The 22,699-nt window shown below is 42.5% G+C and overlaps 1 protein-coding gene across 1 annotated transcript in view; it reads left to right on the top strand.

Annotated features, from left to right (window-relative positions):
* The window catches only part of LOC136434015 (AP-5 complex subunit mu-1-like), a 35,152-nt gene extending 12,530 nt beyond the window's left edge, over positions 1 to 22,622 (top strand). Inside the window, exons 4-15 of the mRNA XM_066426669.1 lie at positions 824 to 894; positions 3,755 to 3,833; positions 7,593 to 7,724; positions 8,145 to 8,225; positions 10,057 to 10,113; positions 11,017 to 11,136; positions 12,411 to 12,563; positions 14,113 to 14,213; positions 15,235 to 15,320; positions 16,260 to 16,393; positions 17,030 to 17,126; positions 17,454 to 22,622. Of these exons, the coding sequence (XP_066282766.1) occupies positions 824 to 894; positions 3,755 to 3,833; positions 7,593 to 7,724; positions 8,145 to 8,225; positions 10,057 to 10,113; positions 11,017 to 11,136; positions 12,411 to 12,563; positions 14,113 to 14,213; positions 15,235 to 15,320; positions 16,260 to 16,393; positions 17,030 to 17,126; positions 17,454 to 17,545 (1,203 nt within the window). The 3' untranslated portion in view covers positions 17,546 to 22,622. The remainder of the gene's footprint in view (positions 1 to 823; positions 895 to 3,754; positions 3,834 to 7,592; positions 7,725 to 8,144; positions 8,226 to 10,056; positions 10,114 to 11,016; positions 11,137 to 12,410; positions 12,564 to 14,112; positions 14,214 to 15,234; positions 15,321 to 16,259; positions 16,394 to 17,029; positions 17,127 to 17,453) is intronic.
* The last annotated feature ends 77 nt before the right edge of the window (positions 22,623 to 22,699 follow it).

Raw genomic sequence — 22,699 nt, 5'->3', positions numbered from 1 at the left:
CATAGACATTGCTATACATTGTGATAGTGTTGTTTGAACTTAATCATGTATAGAAATGACTAAATAGATTGACTTTCAAAATCCGATTTTCGGGCCCAAATATTGCTTGGGTTCCCTTTAACAAAGCTGTAATTTCAGCCCAGTCAATCTTAAACACTGTACCAGACAGCTGCTGCTATTTCATATTCACAACAGCCACGATGGAGAGTAACTAATTATGTCTATTTTTATCTCGCCGGAGCCGTACCAACAATGTATAATAGACATGCATTAACCACAACATCTTGCATAAGCCCAACACGTGAACTCAGGTACCTCATTAGCCTGGAGTAATAATGGACTACTCAGAGTCTTTCCAATTAGCATGGCATGGCAGAATAAGAGTACCCAAGAAACGGGAGCTGTTTTTGTAGAGAATAATAAGTCATTGGATGTATGAATTTAAAAGAAGAATCTTGTTGCACATTGGGGTTCTCTTTATGTGATCCTTGGAGCATGTGTTGTCGGGTAGCGTGCATAGTCCTGTTGTTAGCGATCTTGACTCTGGAACTATAAGCCGCGAGTTCTATCGCACACACACACACGCACACACACGCACACACACACACACACACAAACACACAAACACAGGCACGCACACACACACACACACTCACACACAAACACACACACACACACACACACACACACTCACACACACACACACACACACTCACACACACACACACACACACATCAAATGCCACCCTTCACTCCCTGGGGTTGAAGTAAGACACATGCCTTGCTTGCATAGTAAACTTTGCTCTGTTGTTTCCCCGTCCAGCACGGCCTGCTGTTCTGCTGCCTGCCGTTGGTCGAGGGGGACACGACGTCCAGACCTCCCCTCATCCAAGTGTAAGTCTTCCAAATAGACCTCCCTTCATCCAAGTCCTAGCCTGAGTACCAACCTCCGTAGTGACCGCTGGCTCAAAAGAATTCGCTTGCTAACCACGGAGTCTGACCCTGCGCGTATCTGTCACGGCTGTTAGTCAGATATTCGTTTCGATTTTGAACGAGCTCGCTGATTGGCCCCATTCGTCTATTAAGCTCCTCCCCATGCCACACTGTTCTTCGTAACGGGTAGGTTCTAAGAACTGTTGCCATGGCGATTCTTTCAAAACTGGACCCGAACAGGGCAATAGAGACACCTTGGAACGAAAAATGGCACCGAACGCAGCTCGAATTCCCCTCATTACGTGATAATGAGACAGCCGTTACGGATACGCGCAGGGTCAGACTCCGTGGTAAGCAAGCGAATTCTTTTGAGCCAGCGGTCACTACGGAGGTTGGTACTCAGGCTATCCAAGTCCTCCTAATAGGATCTAATGTTAAAGTTGAAATCCTCCCACACCATATACAGGTGTATAGGGTGGAGCCCATCTCCGTTTCGTAGCCCTGGGCCACACTGTCAGTGTGCAACAGGGGGCTAGTCCACTGGCAGTGGAGTGTGTTTAACTTCCATACTGTTTCAGAAGTATGTACCATTTTTATGAAGTCTTTGGTATGAGAGAAGTTGATGCACCTCTTATCTAGACGCATCCTACCCGGGCTCGAACTCGGGTCTTCTGGCTCCTCATAATTTGAACCAGATGTGATAAGTGACAGAAGCGCAGACAACTACACCACAGGGACACCTTCAGGATCTAATGTCTATTACTCAATATTACACATTATAGATAATGATAACTTTATTGCACAACAATTGTACAAAGTACAAAGTATATGGCATGTAATAGTACTTATATTAACACCACACTAACACAACGCTAATCCTGCATAATACAAGTCTTTAGAGTGTATAGTAGTATGGGATGAGAATGGGCTTTTGCAATCATTCGAGGAATTTCTACTTGTGTCTTTACTTATACTTAGGAGCTCCTGTGCTTGTCTGACCCATTGCGTAGTCAGTCAACATGTATACTGTAATAGTAAGATGAATATCTTCAATAATTGATGATGTGTTAATTCTTTAAATAGTTTTTTTGTTTGTTTTGGTTTGCATATAACGTTAGATCTATGTTGTTGGTAGAATTATAGAAGGACTTGATAAAGACACAGCCACCGAAAAGGTCCAAGAAACAAGGAAATAAATCTGGTTTGCATATAACGTTAGATCTATGTTGTTGGTAGCATTATAGAGGGACTTGATAAAGACACAGCCACCGAAAAGGTCCAAGAAACAAGGAAATAAATCGGTGTGGCCTTAAGAAGACATTGGAACAAATTAAACTTGAACATATGGTTGAAGCAGATGTCAAATTTGTGTGTAGAGAATTTCAAAGATATTGGACATTCTGGGTCCTGTTTGCTCTGAAAATAGGGAATTATAGCTGCAGGATTCTTGTGTTGTAAAGATATGAAATGTCCAAAATTATTGTGAAAGAATTTGAACATTTACTTTCAGTCCAAGAATTCTTTAGCCTGAGTACCAGCCTTTTTAGCTTCCGTTCGCTTCGCATGTATGGAAGCTAAAAAGGCTGGTACTCAGGCTAAGAATTCTAAGATGTCATTTCCATTTGGTTGTCGCTCTGAATGCACATGTATGTTTGCAAAGCACATTTTCCATTGTCCATTTTCAAGTGCAATGATTCTGCACATTAATGCTGTTCTATAGCACATCTATATGTATCTCTATCTATATAGCCGGTATAACATACATGTGCCATCAATTGGCAAGGAGTTAAGAATAGAGGTGCCTGCAGTGATCTATTTTCGCCCCTTAATGAGCTATATGTATGGCCTCCGTCGGTCAGTTTTGACCATGGTAAAATCCTAATGAGCTAGGCCTGTGTCAATCAAATATAATTGCAGCGACTATAGTCGGACTATTCTCGGTTTCTTGCTACAAAAATAAATGTGATTGTGACACATTCCTGGCGCCTGTCACTGTAGCTGTGTGTCTCGGTGCAGACTGTTACACGGCGTAGCCAGAAATAGCCACAGTGGAGTTATTGAGTTGACATCCTCCCACACATATGCATACAGCAGTAGCATGGGCACAGATGTCGGCATGGCAACGTGCAATAGGCACAAGTCAAAGCATGCTTGGATGAGGGATGACTAACCCTGCCAGAACAGGTAAAGCTTTCGAATCCAGAGCTACACACTACTTACTGCAAAGAGTCCTTGAACTTGAAGGACAGCTTAACCAGAGGTCTCATGTTTGAGGTGAGCCACAGATCGAAGGAGAATTTGCCCATCATATCAAGAGGTCACAAAATTCTGTTAAAAGTTATGTCACTGTCACAGTGGTACAATTGCTATCAAAAGCCCCAACCACTTTGGAGTCTGCATGTGTGCTTCTGACAGCAGGGGATGAAATGACTTGCCATATGAATGAGCACTACATTATACATGTATAATCCGACTCTCCTCAAACACAGGACATCCTTCTCAACATCCCAACAAGAGTTATTAGGTACCCATTTTCATGTGAGTGGTGTGTAACTTTATGAATATTGATTCTAATCAAGAGTCATCCACAAGACACCAAAGCCACCTTTGATACTATAAATTCATTTATTTTCGCAGGGACTACATATTGAGGTAGGAGGAGAAGGAGTCTTTGGCAGTGTTTTCGCAAGTTTGCTGTTGAAATAAGCATACAGTCGTACATAGTGATTCCCAGAGTCATAATGTCGTGTCACTGAAATAACACAGAACTAACTGTGAACATTTCAAAATTTACAGTACATGATCCAATTGTTTCCTCCAGTCCAGGGATAACTGCTGGCTTCTCCCTTCTGTTGGGCATCCTGGACTTCCTGGGACAGCTGCCGAAAAACATCACCAAGGTTTGTTTTATCATTGATATATAATTAGATTATATATATGTGTGTATATAGTTTGATTTTATTATATACATGACTTGTATAGATATTGTTGGTAAAGCGACTGTCACACTTGTGCGTATATACAAGCCTACATGAGTTGCGTTTTAACATGTTTTTGGTCAAGATTGAGTTTCCAGCCCAAGAAGTCATTTCTTGGGTTCGATAACTAGGCTGCACAACGGTGGGTCAACGCAGAAAACAACATCTTCCCTGCAAACTTTACTTAAACCTAAGAAATGTTAATGCGCAACTCATGTGCACTTGAATATACGCACAAGTGTGACAGGGCCCTAAGGGAAGAACTCAAACCTGTTAGAACCAGTGCACTGTCCTTGGTGCTGAAAACTATCGAAATGCATGCTGTGTACATCGTTGTCATGTGACTTGGGCATGTATTTTCGCAGTGCTACTTCCTTCAAATCTCATAATGATTAGATCACAGTACATCTGTCTTACCTAGCTACGCATGTCTGTAGCCGTTATGGATCAGTTCCTGATGCTCGCGAATGATTGATTGATTGGTTGATTGATTGACATCTGTCTTACACAGACAGATACATGTAAGACGGTCAAATATTTGGACTAAAGGATATAGGAGATGAGAAGAGAAGAGAGAAGAGACTGTAAATTTAACTTTCATTTCAACTCCTAAGATCCAAGAATCGACAAATTGGATTGGCGTGGCCTAGCACATGCTGCTCTCCAGGCATCAGCATGGCTCCAACCTAGCCTCCACCAGGCCTTCCTACGGGAATACTTTGCCAGTAGAGTCAGTCCATATCAGGGCTGTCTCCAGCTTTAAATGTTTTTCCGTCCTACTCATTGTTTGGGAGTCGATTTTTTAATTTCCATCATTGAATTTGTCATTTTAAGCTTAAAAAAATACATTTTCATCAGTTTTATCTCATGAAATTGATATTTTTGGGACGGAGGGGGTTGAATTTTTTCCCGTCCCAACAAGCAAATTTCCATCCTGGGACGGAAGGACGGGTCCTGGAGACAGCCCTGGTCCACGGTAAGGTTAACAATTTCCCCTCAATGCCAGCAAATGAAACCCTATGGTGGTCAAACTCCACCAGCAAATATTCTCCCTAAAGCTGGCATACTGTAAAAAAAAAAAGCAGAAATGTTCACGGTGGTTTTATGTTCGCGGTTTTCGTGGTGAGCTTTCAGAACGAACTTAAAACCACCGCGAAACTTTTTGCCTACCTATGACTGCAGCAGTACTATTGTTTCAAATGCGAACTTAAAACCACCGCGAACACGCCATTTTCTGCCTACCACAAAAAAAAAGTCACGCAAACTTAAACGCATTTACAGTTAGTTTGGTAGAGACTAGCTCCAGCCACCTGCCAAAGAAACGAGGCCCAAGGGGCATTGAACTCTGGTTTGAAAGACATGTCATTTCTGCCATAGCCAGCAGATATCTCCTTCTGATGCCAGACTTAATCATCAAAGCACGCATCTGCCTCTCTCGCTTGGGTTACCATGGCAACCAGCCTCTTGTGTAGAACACTACCTGCTGGTTGTTGCCATTAGCAACTTGGAAACAGACACTGGAAGATCGACTGTCTCTGTATGTAGTGCAAACATTATGTTAAGTTGCACTCAAGTTACCTATCTGTAAAATAAATTGGAGTGGACGAAATGAACTTTCCACACTTTTGACTGTTAAGCAGAGAAGTAAAAGTGTTCATTCACTTTTCTGAATGATCTTGTTGATGCATAGATTTTCTCCTCGGCCATAATTGTAATTACACCAATGCACCTTCTTAGTTTTGTAGGCAGCCTAGTCATGTACTATTGTAAACTTGAGCATGCAGAATATTCTTGAAATTTAAGTATCAGAAAAAGCAATGTAACATTTTTGTGTACTTTGTTTGATGTATTACTTGTTTAGATTTTTAAGTTAGCTATATAGAATTACAGAAGTTTTTAAGAATAAGAGATCTAGAGGCAGTAGGGCTTGTTACTACATTCCTCTGACATTCTACCTTATTTTATATTCTTTCTGTGCACCTAAATTTCTAGGTAAGGTGCTTCTCAAAAATGAATTTCGAGCCCTGAATTTGGTTGGTGAGGTTGTCTACTACTAGTCTTTAAAGGTTGTTTGCACCTACTCTCCAAGCAGAGGATGGGTTCCGGCAGTTTTTTGACTTGTTTTTAGGCGTTTTGTCGGCCTTTCTACTTTTTCATTTTTTTTCTCTATAAACCCAGACAAAAAAAATGTAAAAGTAGAAAGGCCGACAAAAACGCCTAAAAACACATCAAAAACCTGCGGGAACCCATCCTCTGCTTGGAGAGTAACAGTTTGCACCAGACTATACAGTAGATTTAAAGCAAAAAAAGTCGGCAAAGTCATATTCTGCTTGGATGCAACCAGAGGAAAAAACTGGACGGATCTCAGGCTACTCCCAACCCAGCGCCAATCTTGGTTAGGGGGGCACGTCGCCGGAACGTAAGGAACAACTTGCGTCTACGGTCGTGTTCGCGTATTTAAGGTTGATATCTCGCACATACATACTAGGTTCATTCAGTTGTGTCCAAAGACATATCTTATGCAACGGCTGTTACTCCGATGCAACATTGACCAAAGAGAACAAAAGAAATTTGGCAGTTATAATAGGTTTAAATAGCAGGCTAATTACCATATACGCATTACGTTCCGGTGATGTGCTGGTTAGGGAGTTGTCATGGGGAGCAGAGTGGTGGGAGGGACCTGAATGTGTGTCTGAGGATTTACCCTCCGTCCTAACCTCTGATGATTTGGCAGTTATAATAGGTTTAAATAGCAGGCTAATTGCCTTATATGCATTTAGTTCATTATGTTCCGGCGACGTGCTGGTTAGGGAGTGGTCATGGGGAGCATCTCAGTGGTGGGAAGGACCTGAACGTGTGACAGGCTTTACCAGGAGTACAGGAAAAGTCTTTCTGGCCCAACCTCCTGATGGACTGCCTTCAACTTCAACTTCGATTACCCCCAAATAACCCTGCGAGGGGCAAAGTAGTAGGGGAGGAGGTCCCAGGCTAAGGCGGGCAGGCCTCCAGCCTGGCGCGGAATGACTCAACGGTGGGAACCGTAACAACTGCGCCAGGCAGGGCGTTCCACTCGGGGATGGTGCGGGGTAAGAATGAATGTTTGTAAGTGTCTGTCCGGGCGTAAAGTGGTTGAAAGTTGAGCGTGTGGCTCCCCCGGGAGCGCCCCTGAGCTGGTTTCAGTAGACTATCTGTGTTAATATTGATGTAATTATTGACTAGCTTATAGAAAAAGGTGAGGCGGGCGTTCCTTAGAGAAGGGTCCACTGCAGGTCATTGAGCACTGACTCTCCGCATACCAGACTCTCTAGCCGGCAGACAGGAAACCTGAACTGAAGGCCACTTCCACCGTTACCGGGCGTCGTCAATGCAGCAGTCTGTTTTGTGTCACTGTCTCCTTCCCATCCAGGACATTTTTTTGTCAAACATTTTGAATATCAAAAGGTTATACTTGACATTTTTAGCGTGGTCTTGCATCCCAAATGCTACTAGTTACTAGAAGATTCTTCAATCAGTGACTTTAGAAAGGTAACAAAAAACGTACCTCCAAAATTTTCGACGTCCATTGTACGTCTTGATCTGATTTTATCTGTGGGCCTGGAAACAATGTAAAGAAGTCTGGGTTGAAGACTGCTATCACTGATTGCCTTCTTTCACAAGTGTGTCATCATGTCTCCCCTCCAGAGTTCCCCCAAGTTCCTGGAGCTGTACAACTACCTGTGCCACGCAGCCCCCTTCGGGTCACCTCTGGACGTTGACCCCTTCACCGTGACCTCAGTACTGCTGGACAGACCTGACCCCGTGCCCAAGGTCAAGGTAAGGTCACATCACAATTTTTGTTGGCAACGCATGAGGGGCGGAGCTGATAGTACAGTACTAAGATTGAGTTGAAAATATTCTAGAAATTTCACCGAAGCATTCCTAAGGGAATCATTCTCAGGTAGCATCTTACAGGAACGATCTTTGTTGTTGCTTTTGTTTGTTCTGCATGTTTCTTAATTTTCTTGTGCAAATGTATTGACATACAGTTTGATTTTTCATTTCCGCAAACAGCCCTGCCGGGCCCCGGTTAGGAAATGTGACCCTAGCATAAAATTCCATTTGAATGGTCTTATCAGCCACAGGCTAGTTGGGCAGCTCTGGCTTTGTTTCCTGAACAGCCGAGCCGATAAATAAATAGATAAGAGAAGGTTATAGCCCTTTTTAACATATTGCGACTGACGACTGTTACCATAGCAACCTGCCTGGAAGCCAAAGCTCTTCAAGGGGAAGCCTCAGATCTACTTTGCCATCACAGAGCACATCAAGGCAGTGCAGGTAAGGCCACACCAATTCAATTTCTTGGTTAACGGATTTTTTTTTTTTAAATTTCAGCAAGAGGACATCATGAAAAGCTGGTGTGTTACGCCGAAGGACGGATATACCGGCTATACAGAAATAATGAATAATTTTGCAACCTCCTTTTTGTGTGAAAGTTGCAATTTTGGATGGATTAGAAAAAAAATCTTGACTTTTAAATTTGCTGTGGTATCAGAATGTAATAATATATCTGTTGATCACTTATGTGATTTAGTAATATTTTGAAGTTCTGATGTCCCTCAATTTGCCAAAATGTCCAAAATGCAAGGGGGGGCTGAATAATTTTGCATGCAACTGTAGCTATAGTAGAGGATAGAGCCTTTATATATTGAAGAGACTATCAACTCATTATTGTTTTTACATCACCTAAACATTTTTTTTGTCTTCAGGCCACACCAATTTAATTTCTTGGTTAATAGATTTTTTTTTTTAATTCCAGCAAAAAATCATGAAAACAGAAGGCTGGAGTGAAAACTTGCACCTGACCCTGTTCACTCCCTGAAATTGTGTGCACCAAAGTACAAACTTTCCTCTGAGATTCTGTTTTCCTGTTGATTTTCCAATCTAGCATTTTTTTTAAAATACCGTTATTTAGAAATTAAGATGGTGTGGCCTCACTGATAAGAAATATCTTATCTCTGTGTACGTACTGTAAGGACAGTTGGCACCATCATACACTGATGAACATTTAAAGGATTTTGAAAGATGTGTCCAAATGCTTAAGATGAAACAGACTTCCATATTTGACCAAACATCCTTCTCAGACCCGAGCACAAACATGGTCTCCCCTGGTGCGGGTAATTTGACATCCTTGTGGGTCCATAGTTTCCTGCCCAGAATACTCTAATTCTTGTTTCTTTGACTGTAACTTTATATTCACTGTTTTCACTGTCACCTCTGTATCATGAACTTATCATCACAGTGAAAAACCTGTTGTAACTATCTATGATTCCTTCTCACATCCGTTGCGTGAAGTTAAAGTTCAGTGAAAATGTCCGTTTTCCTTACATCGCAAAATTTTGCTACCGTGAAGATAAAGTGAATTACAGTAATATGATACGTGTGATATAGGACAGGGACGTGTAACGTAAGGCACTGGCATCTGAAGATGTCCTCAACGACCAGGAAATAACAGGAAATACCTGTCGTCGAGTTTCCTGTTATTTGTACTTCTTGCATCAAGCCAGTAAATTTTGGGCAACACCTTAAAGCCCCGGAAGTGCTGTGGAAGTGCTGTGATTGAGTGGAAAATACTACAGATGTTTTCATCTATAGATGGCTAGTAGGGCATTGTTTGTGTGCATCCTCCACAGAGGGATTGTCTTTATACATTTATTGTCTGCTTTTGGCATAGCCGAGGGCTGTCTCAAGCTGAAAATTCTTTTCCATCCCACTCATTGTTTGTGAGTCAATACTGTTCATTTTCATAATCAAACCTGTCGTTTTAAGCTAAAATACATTTTCATCTATTTCATGCCATGAAATTCAGATTTTTGGGACGGATGGGGCAGAATTTTTTTCCGTCTCAACAAGCAAATTTCCGTCCAGCGACGGAGGGACGGGTCCTGGAGGCAGCCGTGGCATAGCCACTGTCTTGAATTACAACTAGATCCTTTTTGTTTCCATTGATGAAAAATATTAGCCTGGGTGCCATTCTATTACTACGGGGCTCCTACACTATTTTTTTAGGATAGTGAGTGTAGGAGCCCCAGTAATAATAGGATGGCATCCAGGTAAGAAAATATTACAACAGCTTGATGATGATGACTTATTTTTCTCCCCGTAACAGTATGACAAGAAGGGCCAGCCAGATGCATACATGGTGTATGGCACAGTAACTTGCAAGGTAAGCATCAACACAAATGTATCTCTAGGACATCTCATACATCGTAGAGTGGAACTCGTTTCCACCAAGCACAGTAGGGGCTAATTTAATACTAGTGCTTTGAATAACACTTGTAGCTAGATGTGCAGAGGTTAGGTGTGATAGCGTGTAGCTAGATGTGCAAAGGTTAGGTGTGATACTGAGGTACTGAGTTCAAATCCAGGGTTCTCTGATTTGTCCCGTTGACGTTGTGCCCTTAGGAAAGGCACTTTACACTAGTAGTACTTTCCTCACTTCATTCAGGTGTAAATGAGTACCTAGCTTCGGTTAGGACCCTTGCGATCTAGCCCCACTAATTGCGTGCTCCTCGCCATTCAGCCCCTGGCTGCAAAGAGAGAGTAGTCGGCCTACCCAATAATAAAAAAAATAATAGCATGTAGCTAGATGTGCAAAGGTTAGGTGTGACAGCGTGTAGCTAGATGTGCAAAGGTTAGGTGTGACAGCGTGTAGCTAGATGTGCAAAGGTTAGGTGTGATAGCGTGTAGCTAGATGTGCAAAGGTTAGGTGTGATAGCGTGTAGCTAGATGTGCAAAGGTTAGATGTGACACCGTGTAGCTAGATGTGCAAAGGTTAGATGTGACAGCGTGTAGCTAGATGTGCAAAGGTTAGGTGTGATAGCGTGTAGCTAGATGTGCAAAGGTTAGGTGTGATAGCGTGTAGCTAGATGTGCAAAGATTAGGTGTGATAGCGTGTAGCTAGATGTGCAAAGGTTAGATGTAACAGCGTGTAGCTAGATGTGCAAAGGTTAGGTGTGATAGCGTGTAGCTAAATGTGTAATACATCATTGTATACTTCTAGGAAAACCCCCATGAAAGACATTCTCGTTGATTGTTGTTTATTGTTGTTGTTGTTGTTTACCTGCAGACGGAGCTAGAAGGGGTGATGCCTGACGTGACGGTGAACCTGTCGCTGCCGGCCCCGCCCGTGGGGAAGCCCCTGGAGAACATCCTGGTGCACCCCTGTGTGCAGAGCACCGACACACAGGTCAGGGGTCATGCTGAGGTCATGTTGAGGGGGGGTGATGATTCGAAACCTAAGTCAGCTAAAACTAGGGCACTACCTACAAATCTACACCAATTCTTTTTAATGCCACCAAAAAGTCAAGACAGTAGCATGTCCATATCATCACAGAAGATACAATTTGATAATGTTCTGCTGAAGTACCAAGGAAAGCCGCCGGGAGGCCGAAAATCGAGCTTGACCTTCATCTTTCTTATCGTATAGTGCAGAGTTAAGACGTTCGTACACAAAAAAATTAAGGGCATTGAATTTTCGCACAGGTCAGCAGCACAGCACGGAGCTAAAAATTTGTCCCGATTCTTTCTCTATCCAATTTAACGTCTTTTGTTCCCCATCATCTGGGGGTTAGACGTGCTTGCACATGGATGGGGAAGCCCCAGAACTCCTCATCAAGTGCAAGTCCTTTTTTTGTAGCAAGAGCTTTTACGGCTGGATGCCCTTCCTAACGCCAACCCAAACCCTACTGTTGGGCTTAGGATATGGGAAATGTGTGTTAAGTGCCTTTCCCAAGGGCACATGTCTGGGTGCATGTCCGGACATGTCTGGGTACTCCACTGGGGATTGAACCTGGGTCTTATTGGTTCATAGCCGGATGCTCTGCCACTGTGCTACACAGACGCCACTTTGCACCAAAAATTAGTGCGCTGAATTTTCAACTATCCTACTTGACTTGCCTTCATTTGGCTCCACAATTAGTTTGCCATTTCTGCGAGCAATTCTTCCTGTGGTTCGTTACATGTAAATAAATACATCAATCTGTTGGTGGTCCTTCAAAGTCTAAGATGACTGTGGGTGTGCAATTCATCTATACAAAATCACATATCACTGTTATAACAGACAGGGAACAACAGAACAATCATACTTAAAATACATGGCATACATAACAAAGTACAGATTCTGCAGTAAAAGAGATACAAGTTCATTCTGCAGTTTTCCTCAGAGTTTTGATGACCAGTCACCATCAGGAAGGAAACTTCTTGTTTTGTGGTGTAGTTATTTCCTCTACAATACACTGTAAATGCATTTAAGTGCATGGTTTTTATTTCGCAACAAGGCGAAAATGGGGGTGTTTGCTGTGGTTTTAAAGTTCGCGGCAGTGCTATAGTAACGTACTGCTACAGTATTGGACAAAATGTTCGTGGTGGGTTTAACCGCGAACATAAAACCACCACGAACATTTCTGCATGTACAGTTACTGTACATATTATTCCAAACATGGATGTGCTTCCGTCCTGCAGATCCTGAACAACTGTGCGACCTCCTCGCACCACCAGACGGCCACGATGGGCCCGTACAAGCTGCGCTTCACCCCGCCGCTGCACATGATCACCCTCTGCCACTACACCTCGCAGGTCCGCGAGCTGCCTATCAGGGGGTACTACCAGATGAGGGTAAGGGCAGGATTTGTTAGGGTTCTTGGTTTATAATTAGAATCTGAAGGCTGGGAGTCCTTAGTACTGTTCCCTTGGAAGGCTGTGCCACAACATGTGCGCCTCACAGGTCTGTGAGCAGAGAGGAGCTGCCAATCAGCTGGTACTACCAGATGAGGGTAAGGACAGGATTTAAGGCTTCTTGACTTAGAATCTGAAGGTTCTGGGTTCCAATCCCTGACAGGCCCCATTGTTGTGCCCTCCCTCGACTTCATCCAAGGGATGTCCTCTCGGATGGGATGTGAAGCCTGAGGTCCCATGTTTGAGGAGAGCCACAAGCTCCCCATCAGGGCTTAACTTACTACCAGATGAGGGTTTAAGTCTGTTGTTGTTCACCTTGTAGTGCCTAGTGGCACATAGGTCAGCAAGTTTCCTTGCTGTTTCTGTAGCAGGGTATATTTTTACAGGGAGTTGATACTACCAGATGAGGGTAAGGACAGGATTTGTTAGCTAAGGGTTCTTTGCTTAGACTCTGAAGGCTGGGAGTCCCCAGTATTGTTCCCTTGGAAGGCTGTGCCACTACATGTACGCCTCACAGGTCCGCGAGCTGCCCATTAGGGGGTACTATCGGATGAGGGTAAGGTTGTTGTTCACCTAACTTGTAGTACCTAGTGGCAGCAAGTTTCCTTGCTGTTTCAGTAGCAGGGTATATTTTTGCAGGGAGTGTATGATGAGGGTAAGGTTCCTGTTCTTCACTCAACTCTATGGTGAAAATGATTAGCTTCGGTTAAGCCGGCGTCACAATTCATGCGAGCGTCGGCCGAATTTGTAGATCGTCCGAAGCTCGCCGAATGTTAAAATCACCCGAGCGTTGACCGTATTTTCCAATTAAAATCTCGGGTGACGTCTGTCAAACACTAAAAACTAAAAGTCCCTCATGAGATGGTACCATCTCTTGGACATGGACGAATTCAGTATCGACTAACCCGGTAAAAGGCAAATATTTGGATCAACTTTGATTTCTAAAAATCGCTAGAAGCCCGCGTAATTGGCAGGACGTCGACCGTACTTTGGCCGAAAATGCACAATTGAAGCTCGCCAACACGTCGGTTGAGCTGAATTTCTTATTTATGACGGTGGCTTTAGGGATGTCCTCTCAGATGGAACGTCAAGCTGGGGGTCTTGGTTTGAGCTTAAGCAGCATTTAGTAACATGGAATGTTATGAAATTTGGCATGTGGCCAGGTCTTGCCATATCAAATAGATTACTGTAAATGCAGAAATGTTCGCGGTGGTTTTATGTTCGCGGTTTTCGCGGTGAACTTTCAGCGCGAACTTAAAACCACCGCGAAACTTTTGCCCACCTATGACTGTACCTCTACTATTGTTTCAAACTCGAACTTAAAACCACCGCAAACCCTCAATTTCCTCCCTACCGCGAAATAAAAGCCACGCAAACTTAAATGCATTTTACAGTACAGTATTAGATTTTGGGCTCCCTGGTATCTTTCCTTCATTTGGCAGGTACTTCAGCAGAAGTTGCAATATTGATATCTTTCTTTTTGCTGCAGGGAGAGGGGAACAAGGTCAAGCTGCTGGTGCAACTCAAGCTCGGGGCCAAGGTCAAGAACCACTTTGAGTTCTGTGAACTTCAGATCCCGTTTTACAACAGGTGAGAATAGGTTGGAACTGTGAGCTGTTTTCTACCTTAAAACCTCTTTCGTGAACATTTTCATCAGGTTGGTAAGTCACTGAATAACAAAACTCTTTGTGCACAACCAAGTGTTTAATTCACACCAACGTTTCAGTGACTTTCTGTCACCTTCCTCAAGGCAGTCCTGACTGGTTCACATTGCACTACAGTGTAGATGTAGGTGTAGCTGCTTATAGATACGGTCTCAAATGTAAAGTATGTTGTACATAGTTTACATACTTTATTAGATAGTTGATACAGTGTTTACAATGCAGTCCCAAATGTAAAAGAGTGTATTATACATAATAGTTTTCAACTAACAATAGCTCAGCGGCAGTCAGCGCAACAGACTGTATTTCGGGTGTTCTCTCCAATTTAATGGGTTTTCCCCATCACATGGGGGTTGGACGTGCTTGCACATGGATGGGGGAGCCCATGGACTCCTTATCAAGTGTAAGTTCTTTTTTGTAGCAAGAGTTTTTACAGCTGGATGTCCTTCCTAACGCCAACCCAAACCCTACTGTAGGGCTTAGGTCCTGGGACATGGGAAATATGTGTTAAGTTCCTTTCCCAAGGGCACAAAGTCTGCGTACATGTCCGAACATGTCTCGCTACACCCCAGGATTGAACCTGGGTCTCATTGGTTCATAGCCGGATGCTCTGCCATAGCCTGGATACCAGACCTTTCGCTCGATGCGATGATAATTAGCCCTTTTGGGCGGGGAAGACCTAGTAGTAGGGATAGAGTTGGCACCCGGGAGTGCTTGGCAGCCGAACCCTGTTTCTATCGTGCAAGAGATAATTAGTGGGCCGTGTGCTATCTGTGGCGGCGGCGCGAGTTGCTTCCCCGGCCGAAGGATTAGCGCCAGGAGCGCGGTGGTCTGGCACCCAGGCTAGCTCTGCCACTATGCCACGCAGACGCCACTCTAGCATTGGTTTATTACTTACTTCTGTTCAATAATGATGTACCACTACGGTATCCTGTATGTGTTCTGTCCAGGGGACCAATCCAGACCTACAAAACGACTCCTTCTGCAGGCTCCACGGTTCTGTCAGCGGACAGGAGAATCCTGGCATGGAACATCGGTCTGTTTGTTTGTTTGTTTGTTTGTTTGTTTGTTTGGTTGTTTGTTTGTTTGTTTGGTGTCTGCCTCTTTGTTTGCTTGTTGCACATATAGAATAATGAAACTGCATTGTTACTATAGGGGTGGATACCGGTTCGCTGGACCTGATTCGGACCTGTATAACATCCAAGAACCCAGTCCCAAAAACCTGAAAGCCAAAAACCTGAGTCCAATAAAGCCTGAACAAAGTACAGATATATTTTTCTATTTTGTTTGATGAAAAGTGTTTTGAGTCTCCTTATGAGAAGAAAAGGCATATACAATGTAAAATAAGTGCAACATTCAAATATTAAATACTGGTTTGCCTTAAAAGTCTTCCAAGAAACTTTTATAGTCATGCATGTCAGTCTTAATTCGCTATGCTTAATATTGGTTTGATAAAACAAAACATGTCAACTACATGTAGACCGGATCAAGTCCAGATTCAGGTCCAGACCTGAACCTAAATCTCTGGACCTAAGCTTGGACTTGGACCGTATCAAGCTGAACCGGTATCCACCCCTAATTGTTACAATGTATGAGAGGGTGCATTTTCAAGGGGGCCCTACCCTTTTCAATTTTGCAAACCTCCAGTCTGTCTTCCAGAACTCCTAAAGAAAATGTGGCGAATGACGATGTCTTCTCCTCCCTCCCATGAAATTCAATTTTCAACTTGTTGACTTGGACACCTTTTTTCGAGAACTTATAAAATAAATGGAGTAGGGAATTTGTAACCCCTAGCCTGCTTCCCTTATTTGGTCAGTTAAGTCAATCATTATGTTTCTGACCTAGGGAGAAGAGATGCTATTCTAATCATACTTGTGTAAACCTTGATAAAACGTAACACCAGGCTGGAGTTGAATTGGAGTTAACAAAAAAGGGACAAATCACGATCTTCTCCTCCCTCCCGTGTGCCCTGCAGGTCAGAAGTTCCCCACCAAGTCGCTGGAGGTGCAGCTGAACGCGACGGTGACGTTCGCCGACAACATGGCCACGCCCCCGCACAGCCTGCTGCGGGAGGACCCCTTCTGCACAGGACTCAACTCCTACGCTCAGGTACATGTAGCAGGGGTTCATCTAAATCTGCGCCCTCTTGTTTCAGCACAGCGCCCCCTTGTCGAATTCAGATTTTAGCTTAATCCCAAGCATACAGCATTCCCTCAGCGATCGATTCTCCCACGAATACATAGAATTCACTCCCTCGTCTTTGTGTGCTCCCTCTTGTTTATTTTTTCTAGAAAAACCCCTGATGTAGGGATCAGGATATACGTGTATCAAGCCAGTAAAGCCATCCTCTGCCAGAACATGTACCCAGATCTGTTTCTTTGATAGCAAGCACGACCCCACACTTCTGCTACTTTTACAGGATTGCTGTTGTTTGTTAACTTTACAGGTGTGGTTTCTATGGTAACCGTGCATGTGTGGTTTCTATGGTGACCTTACTAGATATGTGGTTTCTATGGTAACCTTACACGAGTGGTTTCTATGGTAACCTTACACATGTGTTTTCTATGGTAACCTTGCATGTGTGGTTTCTATGATGACCTTACTCAATGTGGTTTCTATGGTAACTTTATGTGGTTTCTATGGTAATCTTGCATGTGTGGCTTCTGTAACACATGTGTTTTCTATGGTTTGTAACACATGTGGTTTCTATGGTAACACATGTGGTTTCTTGCCCCGATGTTGCAGCTGTACTTCCGGGTGAGTGACTACACCCAGAGCGGCTGTTACATCGACCCGCGCTCCATCCAGGTCTACCCCAACACCAAGCACAAGTCCATCATCAGTACGGCAAATTCTTCATTCTTTATTACAAATGCGGTCCCAAATTATGATGTCATTCCTCGTGATTATATAGAATATGTAAATACTTTAATTTGGGAATGCATCTATAAGCAGTGACACCTGTGCTGCAGTGCTATGTGAACCAGTCAGAATTGCCTTGAAGAAGGTGACAGATGGTCACCAAAACGTTTGTTAAATAAATCTATAATTGGTTGTGTAAAAAAAGAGCCTTTTTATTCAGTGACTTACCAACCTGATAAAACTATTCACGAATAAGAAACATAATGGAGACTTTATCAGAACTGATTCCCCTTCCTTTGCCCTGCAGCAAAAGAGTTCACTTCATCTGAGTACAAGATATGGAACTCCCATGGGGATGCCCAGGTGGTGTACACGCCGGCTCCCACCAACGAGGGCTGACACGTCGCCGCCTTCTGAGAACTCCTGGACGACAGGACAAGAGTCTACAGAAAAGTTTGTCTGTGTCAGTAGATTGAAGTCATTTAGGCCATGTTGATTTGATTATATGGATGACAGGGAGGACTTCCACCACCTCAACTTACACCATGTGCACCTGCAAGACAGAGGTACCTGGCGAGCAGCCATCAAACATGCAAGCATGTCCAACACCCAGATGATGGGGAACAGAAGACGTTAAACTGGATAGTGAGTGAGTGAGTGACATCCATGCACGCATCGATTTTTGTCCATTTCCAAAAACAACGAAAAGTTTTGGTCCATAATGTAAAAAAAGACAGCTGCAAAATGAGAAAACATATTATGGTGTTAATTGCAAAAAAAATGATTTGGGAAAACAGATACTAATGTGTCACAGAATGCCAAAGTCAATTTCGAAGTCAAGGAAGAAGATGTGAAAGAGAAAAAATATAACTATTATCTGGTATACCATACTCTGTGTGTTAAGTTTTGTTCATCATTCCTGACCACATAGATTTCATAATGAAGGCAAATATTGTTTTTGCCAATTTTTTTTTATTCGCACGCTCGCATCAATTTTGGGGTTCCCGGAGAATGTCATCCATATAATCAAATCAACATGGCCTTAAGTACTAAAGCAATAAGTTGCTTAAAGTTTGTTGTTGTATCTCTCATGTTTGTTTTGTTGGCCTCGGTATGATGGCGGTCTCTTGATAATAGGATTTTGTGACACTGTAAAATATTGACGATAATGATCAATGTCAAAAAGCTTATCAATAGGTATGATATTGATTGTTGTACTTCAGATAGGTATCCCAGCGTTTATTGATTACTTTGTTATGTGATTGATTAATCGACAGAGTAGTTTATTGATATTTAGAGGTTTCAGCCATTCCAGTTTACTCAGCAATACAAACTGTTTCAAGGTCGTGGATGTGGGGAGGGGGGTAACATCCTCGTAAGACGCGTCCACTGTGAATATTTGTGTTTTCAATGATATGCTGATTCAGAAGAAAAAGGTCTTTAGAATATTGCAGTTTCCATCTTCAGCTATGGAGGTTATATATAGGAAGACCAAATTGCATACAAGAGACTGGAAAGTGTGTTGATATTTGGACCTGAATAATAATCATGAACAGGAAAATGGATGAAACAGTAATAAGTTAGTGTAACCTGTAACCAACTGTGCCAAAACTGCTCAAGTTTTAATAGAATCAAACACACCTGTTGTTGTTGTTGTGGTGGTGGTGAAATATGCCAAATACCCTGTAGTGCCCAACAGGTTGAGTATACAATACGAACGTTATATGTGTAGAGAAGTAACATTGGTTGAGTAAGATTTTGAACTTAAGATATTACATGTAGATAGTTAGAATCTCTGGAAAAGTAAGAAAGCTAGACATATTATAAAGACAGAAATGCCAACATATACATCCTCTTTCAGTTTATTTGATGGATATAAGGCCGCACCAATTTAATTTCTTGGTTAACAGATTTTTGGAAAAAATGCTAAATTCCAAAATCAACATGAAAACAGAATGTACTTTGGTGCACACAGTTTCAGGGTGTGAACAGGGTCAGGTGCAAGTTTTCACCCCAGCCTTCTGTTTTCATGATTTTTTTTGTGCTGAAAATTAAAAAAAATCTGTTAACCAAGAAATTAGATTGGTGTGGCCTAAGAGTGAATGAAGGACTGACTTGGCTGCAGCATAACAAACAACCGGGGCTGCTTGACTAGCTGGTGGCTATCACAAAGCACCCTCCTCGGCAGGCCTGACTCGCTCGGTTCGTTACCTCCCGCATTAATTGGCCCTGCTATTCCAAGCCGGTATTCTAGATCTGGCGGCCTTACTGACAGTTGCCTTATTTGGCACAAACAGCCGTTATTTTGTCCTGAACCCAAAGTAGCGATGTAAGACGTAACCTGATTGGCTGATAGCTTCCCGGCAACCTTTGCGGTTTTGAACAATATGAGCAAAGCCTCTGATTGGCTGAAAGCTGTTTTGGTGGTGACGTCACCAGAAACTAGAATACCGGCTTGGAATAGCAGGGCCGATGTGGGAGGTAACGTACCGAGCGAGTCGGGCCTGCTGAGGAGGGTGTCACAAAGGGACAGTCCTAGAGACAAAGACAGTACAAATGAAGGCTTGTGCAGAATGGTTTGGAAAAAAGAAAGCTGTCATTCTTGTAGTGCTAAACATACATTTTCCAAAATGTTTTGGACAATTCTGTCACAAAGCTTTTCTTTTGTGACTTGTTGGAAATGTTTGTGTATTGATGAAGAGAGCTATAAGCCTCTGTACTTGGCAGAATCAGGATTTTTAGGTGAATGTTTTCAATATGTTAATGTCAATTCTAACTAAGAAACTGATTCATTTGAGTGGAATTTTTATCTCTGTTACCAGTGTTAGTGTGTCGGTGATGTACATGTAAATACTGTGCAATAGTTTATCTTCCTGTGTAAGGATGCATTGAATCAAAATCTTTGATGATAAATTGTGATTATTGGGAGTGAATATTTGGACTTGTAGAACATCATGAAAGACAGGAGCTTGATTTGTGGACAAAAAGTGGATGTAGTCCACGCTACAGCACCCCGACCAATCAAACCACGTGAATCGCATTGAAACTCAGATTCGTATCTGCAGCCATTTCCTGACAAATCCCTTTCTAACTTGCGTTAACGGCTACATCTGACTAAACAAACTCGCCAGTGAGATGGTGGAGGGTGTCAGCTTTCCAAAGATGTTTTTAGATTGACAATTTTGGCACTTTGGAAGTGATTGAAAGTGACCGCAATTTAACGTTTAGAGAAAAATAGTAGAAACTATTTTTTTTTACGGTCACTTTCAATCACTTTCAAAGTGCCAAAATTGTCAATCTGAAAACATCTTTGGAAAGCTGACACCCTCCACCATCTCACTGGCGAGATTGTGTAGTTGTTAACGCAAGTTAGAAAGGGATTTGTCGGGAAATGGCTGATACGAATCTGAGTTTCAATGCGATTCACGTGGTTTGATTGGTCGGGGTGTACAGGCCGACAGTGATGGTCTGGCAAAGTTGTATCCAGGTTTCCTGTTGATCAGAATGCTAAGTTAAAGATAGTTGAAGTCCTTGTGTCACTAAGTATTTTGAATGTCTGTGAAATATGTTTTGTTGGTTGGCCTTAAGTGTAAATTGTTCTGCTGTGGCAATTAACAGAAAAATGCATCTTCGTATAAAGATTTAAAGCTGTGAGATTAGAGTATGTAAGGTTTGTCAGACAAGATTAGATGTCGTACATACTGGTACTTTTATCAGAACGTTTTCTACTAGTTAAGTGCAACAATGGCAATACTGAGGAAGTGTAGGATGCAATACATGCTAGATTTTATCTCCTTTGAGTTGACAGGGGTTCTAGCCAGCTCTACATCTTTTTCTGTCACCATCTCAATCTACTCCCGTTCTCATTTTTATCTCAAACGTGTCAATTTTGCTCTATAACAAAGCTCTTCATTCACAACCACACATTCAACAAGAGCCAACGTTTCGTTGACCGCCTGTCTTCTTCAGGGCAATTCTGACTGGTTTATTTGTTTGTATTGCATACCAGGTAAACCGTCTCAAGGCGTAATACACCAGGTTTGTACTGAAGAGTACAAGCTGCGTATCCGGACAGATTTGTATGATCCACTCACACCGGAAAGGACCCCTACTCTTTTTGATAAGTGCAGTGGGTTCTTTAATGTGCTCGAGGTGTGATTCTCTTCAAACACGGGACCTCCATTTAACGTCCTTTCCAAGGGACGCCCCCAACCAAAGCTAGGTACTCATTTACACCTAGTGAAGTGAGGAAAGTCGTGTAAAGTGCCTTTCCCAAGGGCACAACATCAAGGCATATCGGTTGTTTTGCAACTTCAACCTTTCGGTTGTGGGTGAAACACCCTACCGATTGCGTCACACAATGCCACTAGCAGTGACACCTATAGCTGCAGTGCAAAGTGAACCAGTCAGAACTGCCCTGAAGATGACAGGCGTGGTCATCGAAACATGGGCTGGTGTTTCATTCACCAACCTGAAGAAATTCATGGATGTCAATTTTGCCTTTCATGACAGAATGTCCACTGTAAACAAACAATTTGAAACTTTTGTCAAACGACAGAATAGGGAGTGTGTTGGCAAGGACCCTGATGTGTGGTCTTCATGATGTTTGCAACGTTTGATGCAGTAATGAACAAGAGAACTGTACGGTCATTTCAACATAACTTTTCAATTCGCAGGTAGAATGATATATTCTTTGTTTCGTGATTATGATTTCTGCAACATTTTTTGGCACAAACTTTCAAATACAATGAAATTGTCCTTCCCCACATTTTTGTTGATGGTGACAAGAATCATATCTCTGCTAAAAATGTGATGGAAAACTTTTGACCAAAATACACTGTAATTCCAACCAATATTTGCTGATCTGTTACAAACATTTTCTCCACATCTGGGCACATGAAAATTCCACTGAAATTCCACTGAAAATTCCACTGACATTCTGTCCTGTTACACCAGGACACTGAAATGCTCAACGGAATTTTCCATATGATTGTAAATTCTTAGTTATAAATGGGGTACTACTGCATTGGGCAGATTTGAAATGCAGCCACCATACTTTTGTCATTCAAGCCTAAGGGCTTCAACTTTTTTTGCAAAATTCCCAACTAGAAACAAGCAACCAATTTGATGTGGCCTTAAGAAGAAATGACGTTTTTAGAAGTTGAGGGTTGTGGGGAAGAGACTGAGTGACAACTCTTGAACCAAAGGGCTCTGCTTGCTTGCACAAAGTAACTGCTTGACTAACAAAAGTATCGGAGATGTTTGTTCAGCCTGTAGATGCTCTGATAAGATACTGTTGATGTTACGTAAAGTAACGTGTACATTCCTGTCAATACTGCTATTGGAGTACATGATTGTACAGTCATGCTCCTGAGTTAGATATACATGTATACCTGTACAGTTATAATGTAAGTAAGAATGTTTGTTCCAACTTGTGAAACTAGTATTCGAATAAAACAGGCCGGCAGTGACCGTTCCTGCGTGTGTGGTTATTTATTAGATCTTAGTCAGAGTGAAGCGTATTCAACACCTATAGCTACAAAGCAAATACGT

Source organism: Branchiostoma lanceolatum, chromosome 4, assembly GCF_035083965.1.
Source record: "Branchiostoma lanceolatum isolate klBraLanc5 chromosome 4, klBraLanc5.hap2, whole genome shotgun sequence".
NCBI classification, from domain to species: Eukaryota; Metazoa; Chordata; class Leptocardii; order Amphioxiformes; family Branchiostomatidae; genus Branchiostoma; species Branchiostoma lanceolatum.
This window is presented reverse-complemented; position numbering and strand designations above follow the sequence as displayed.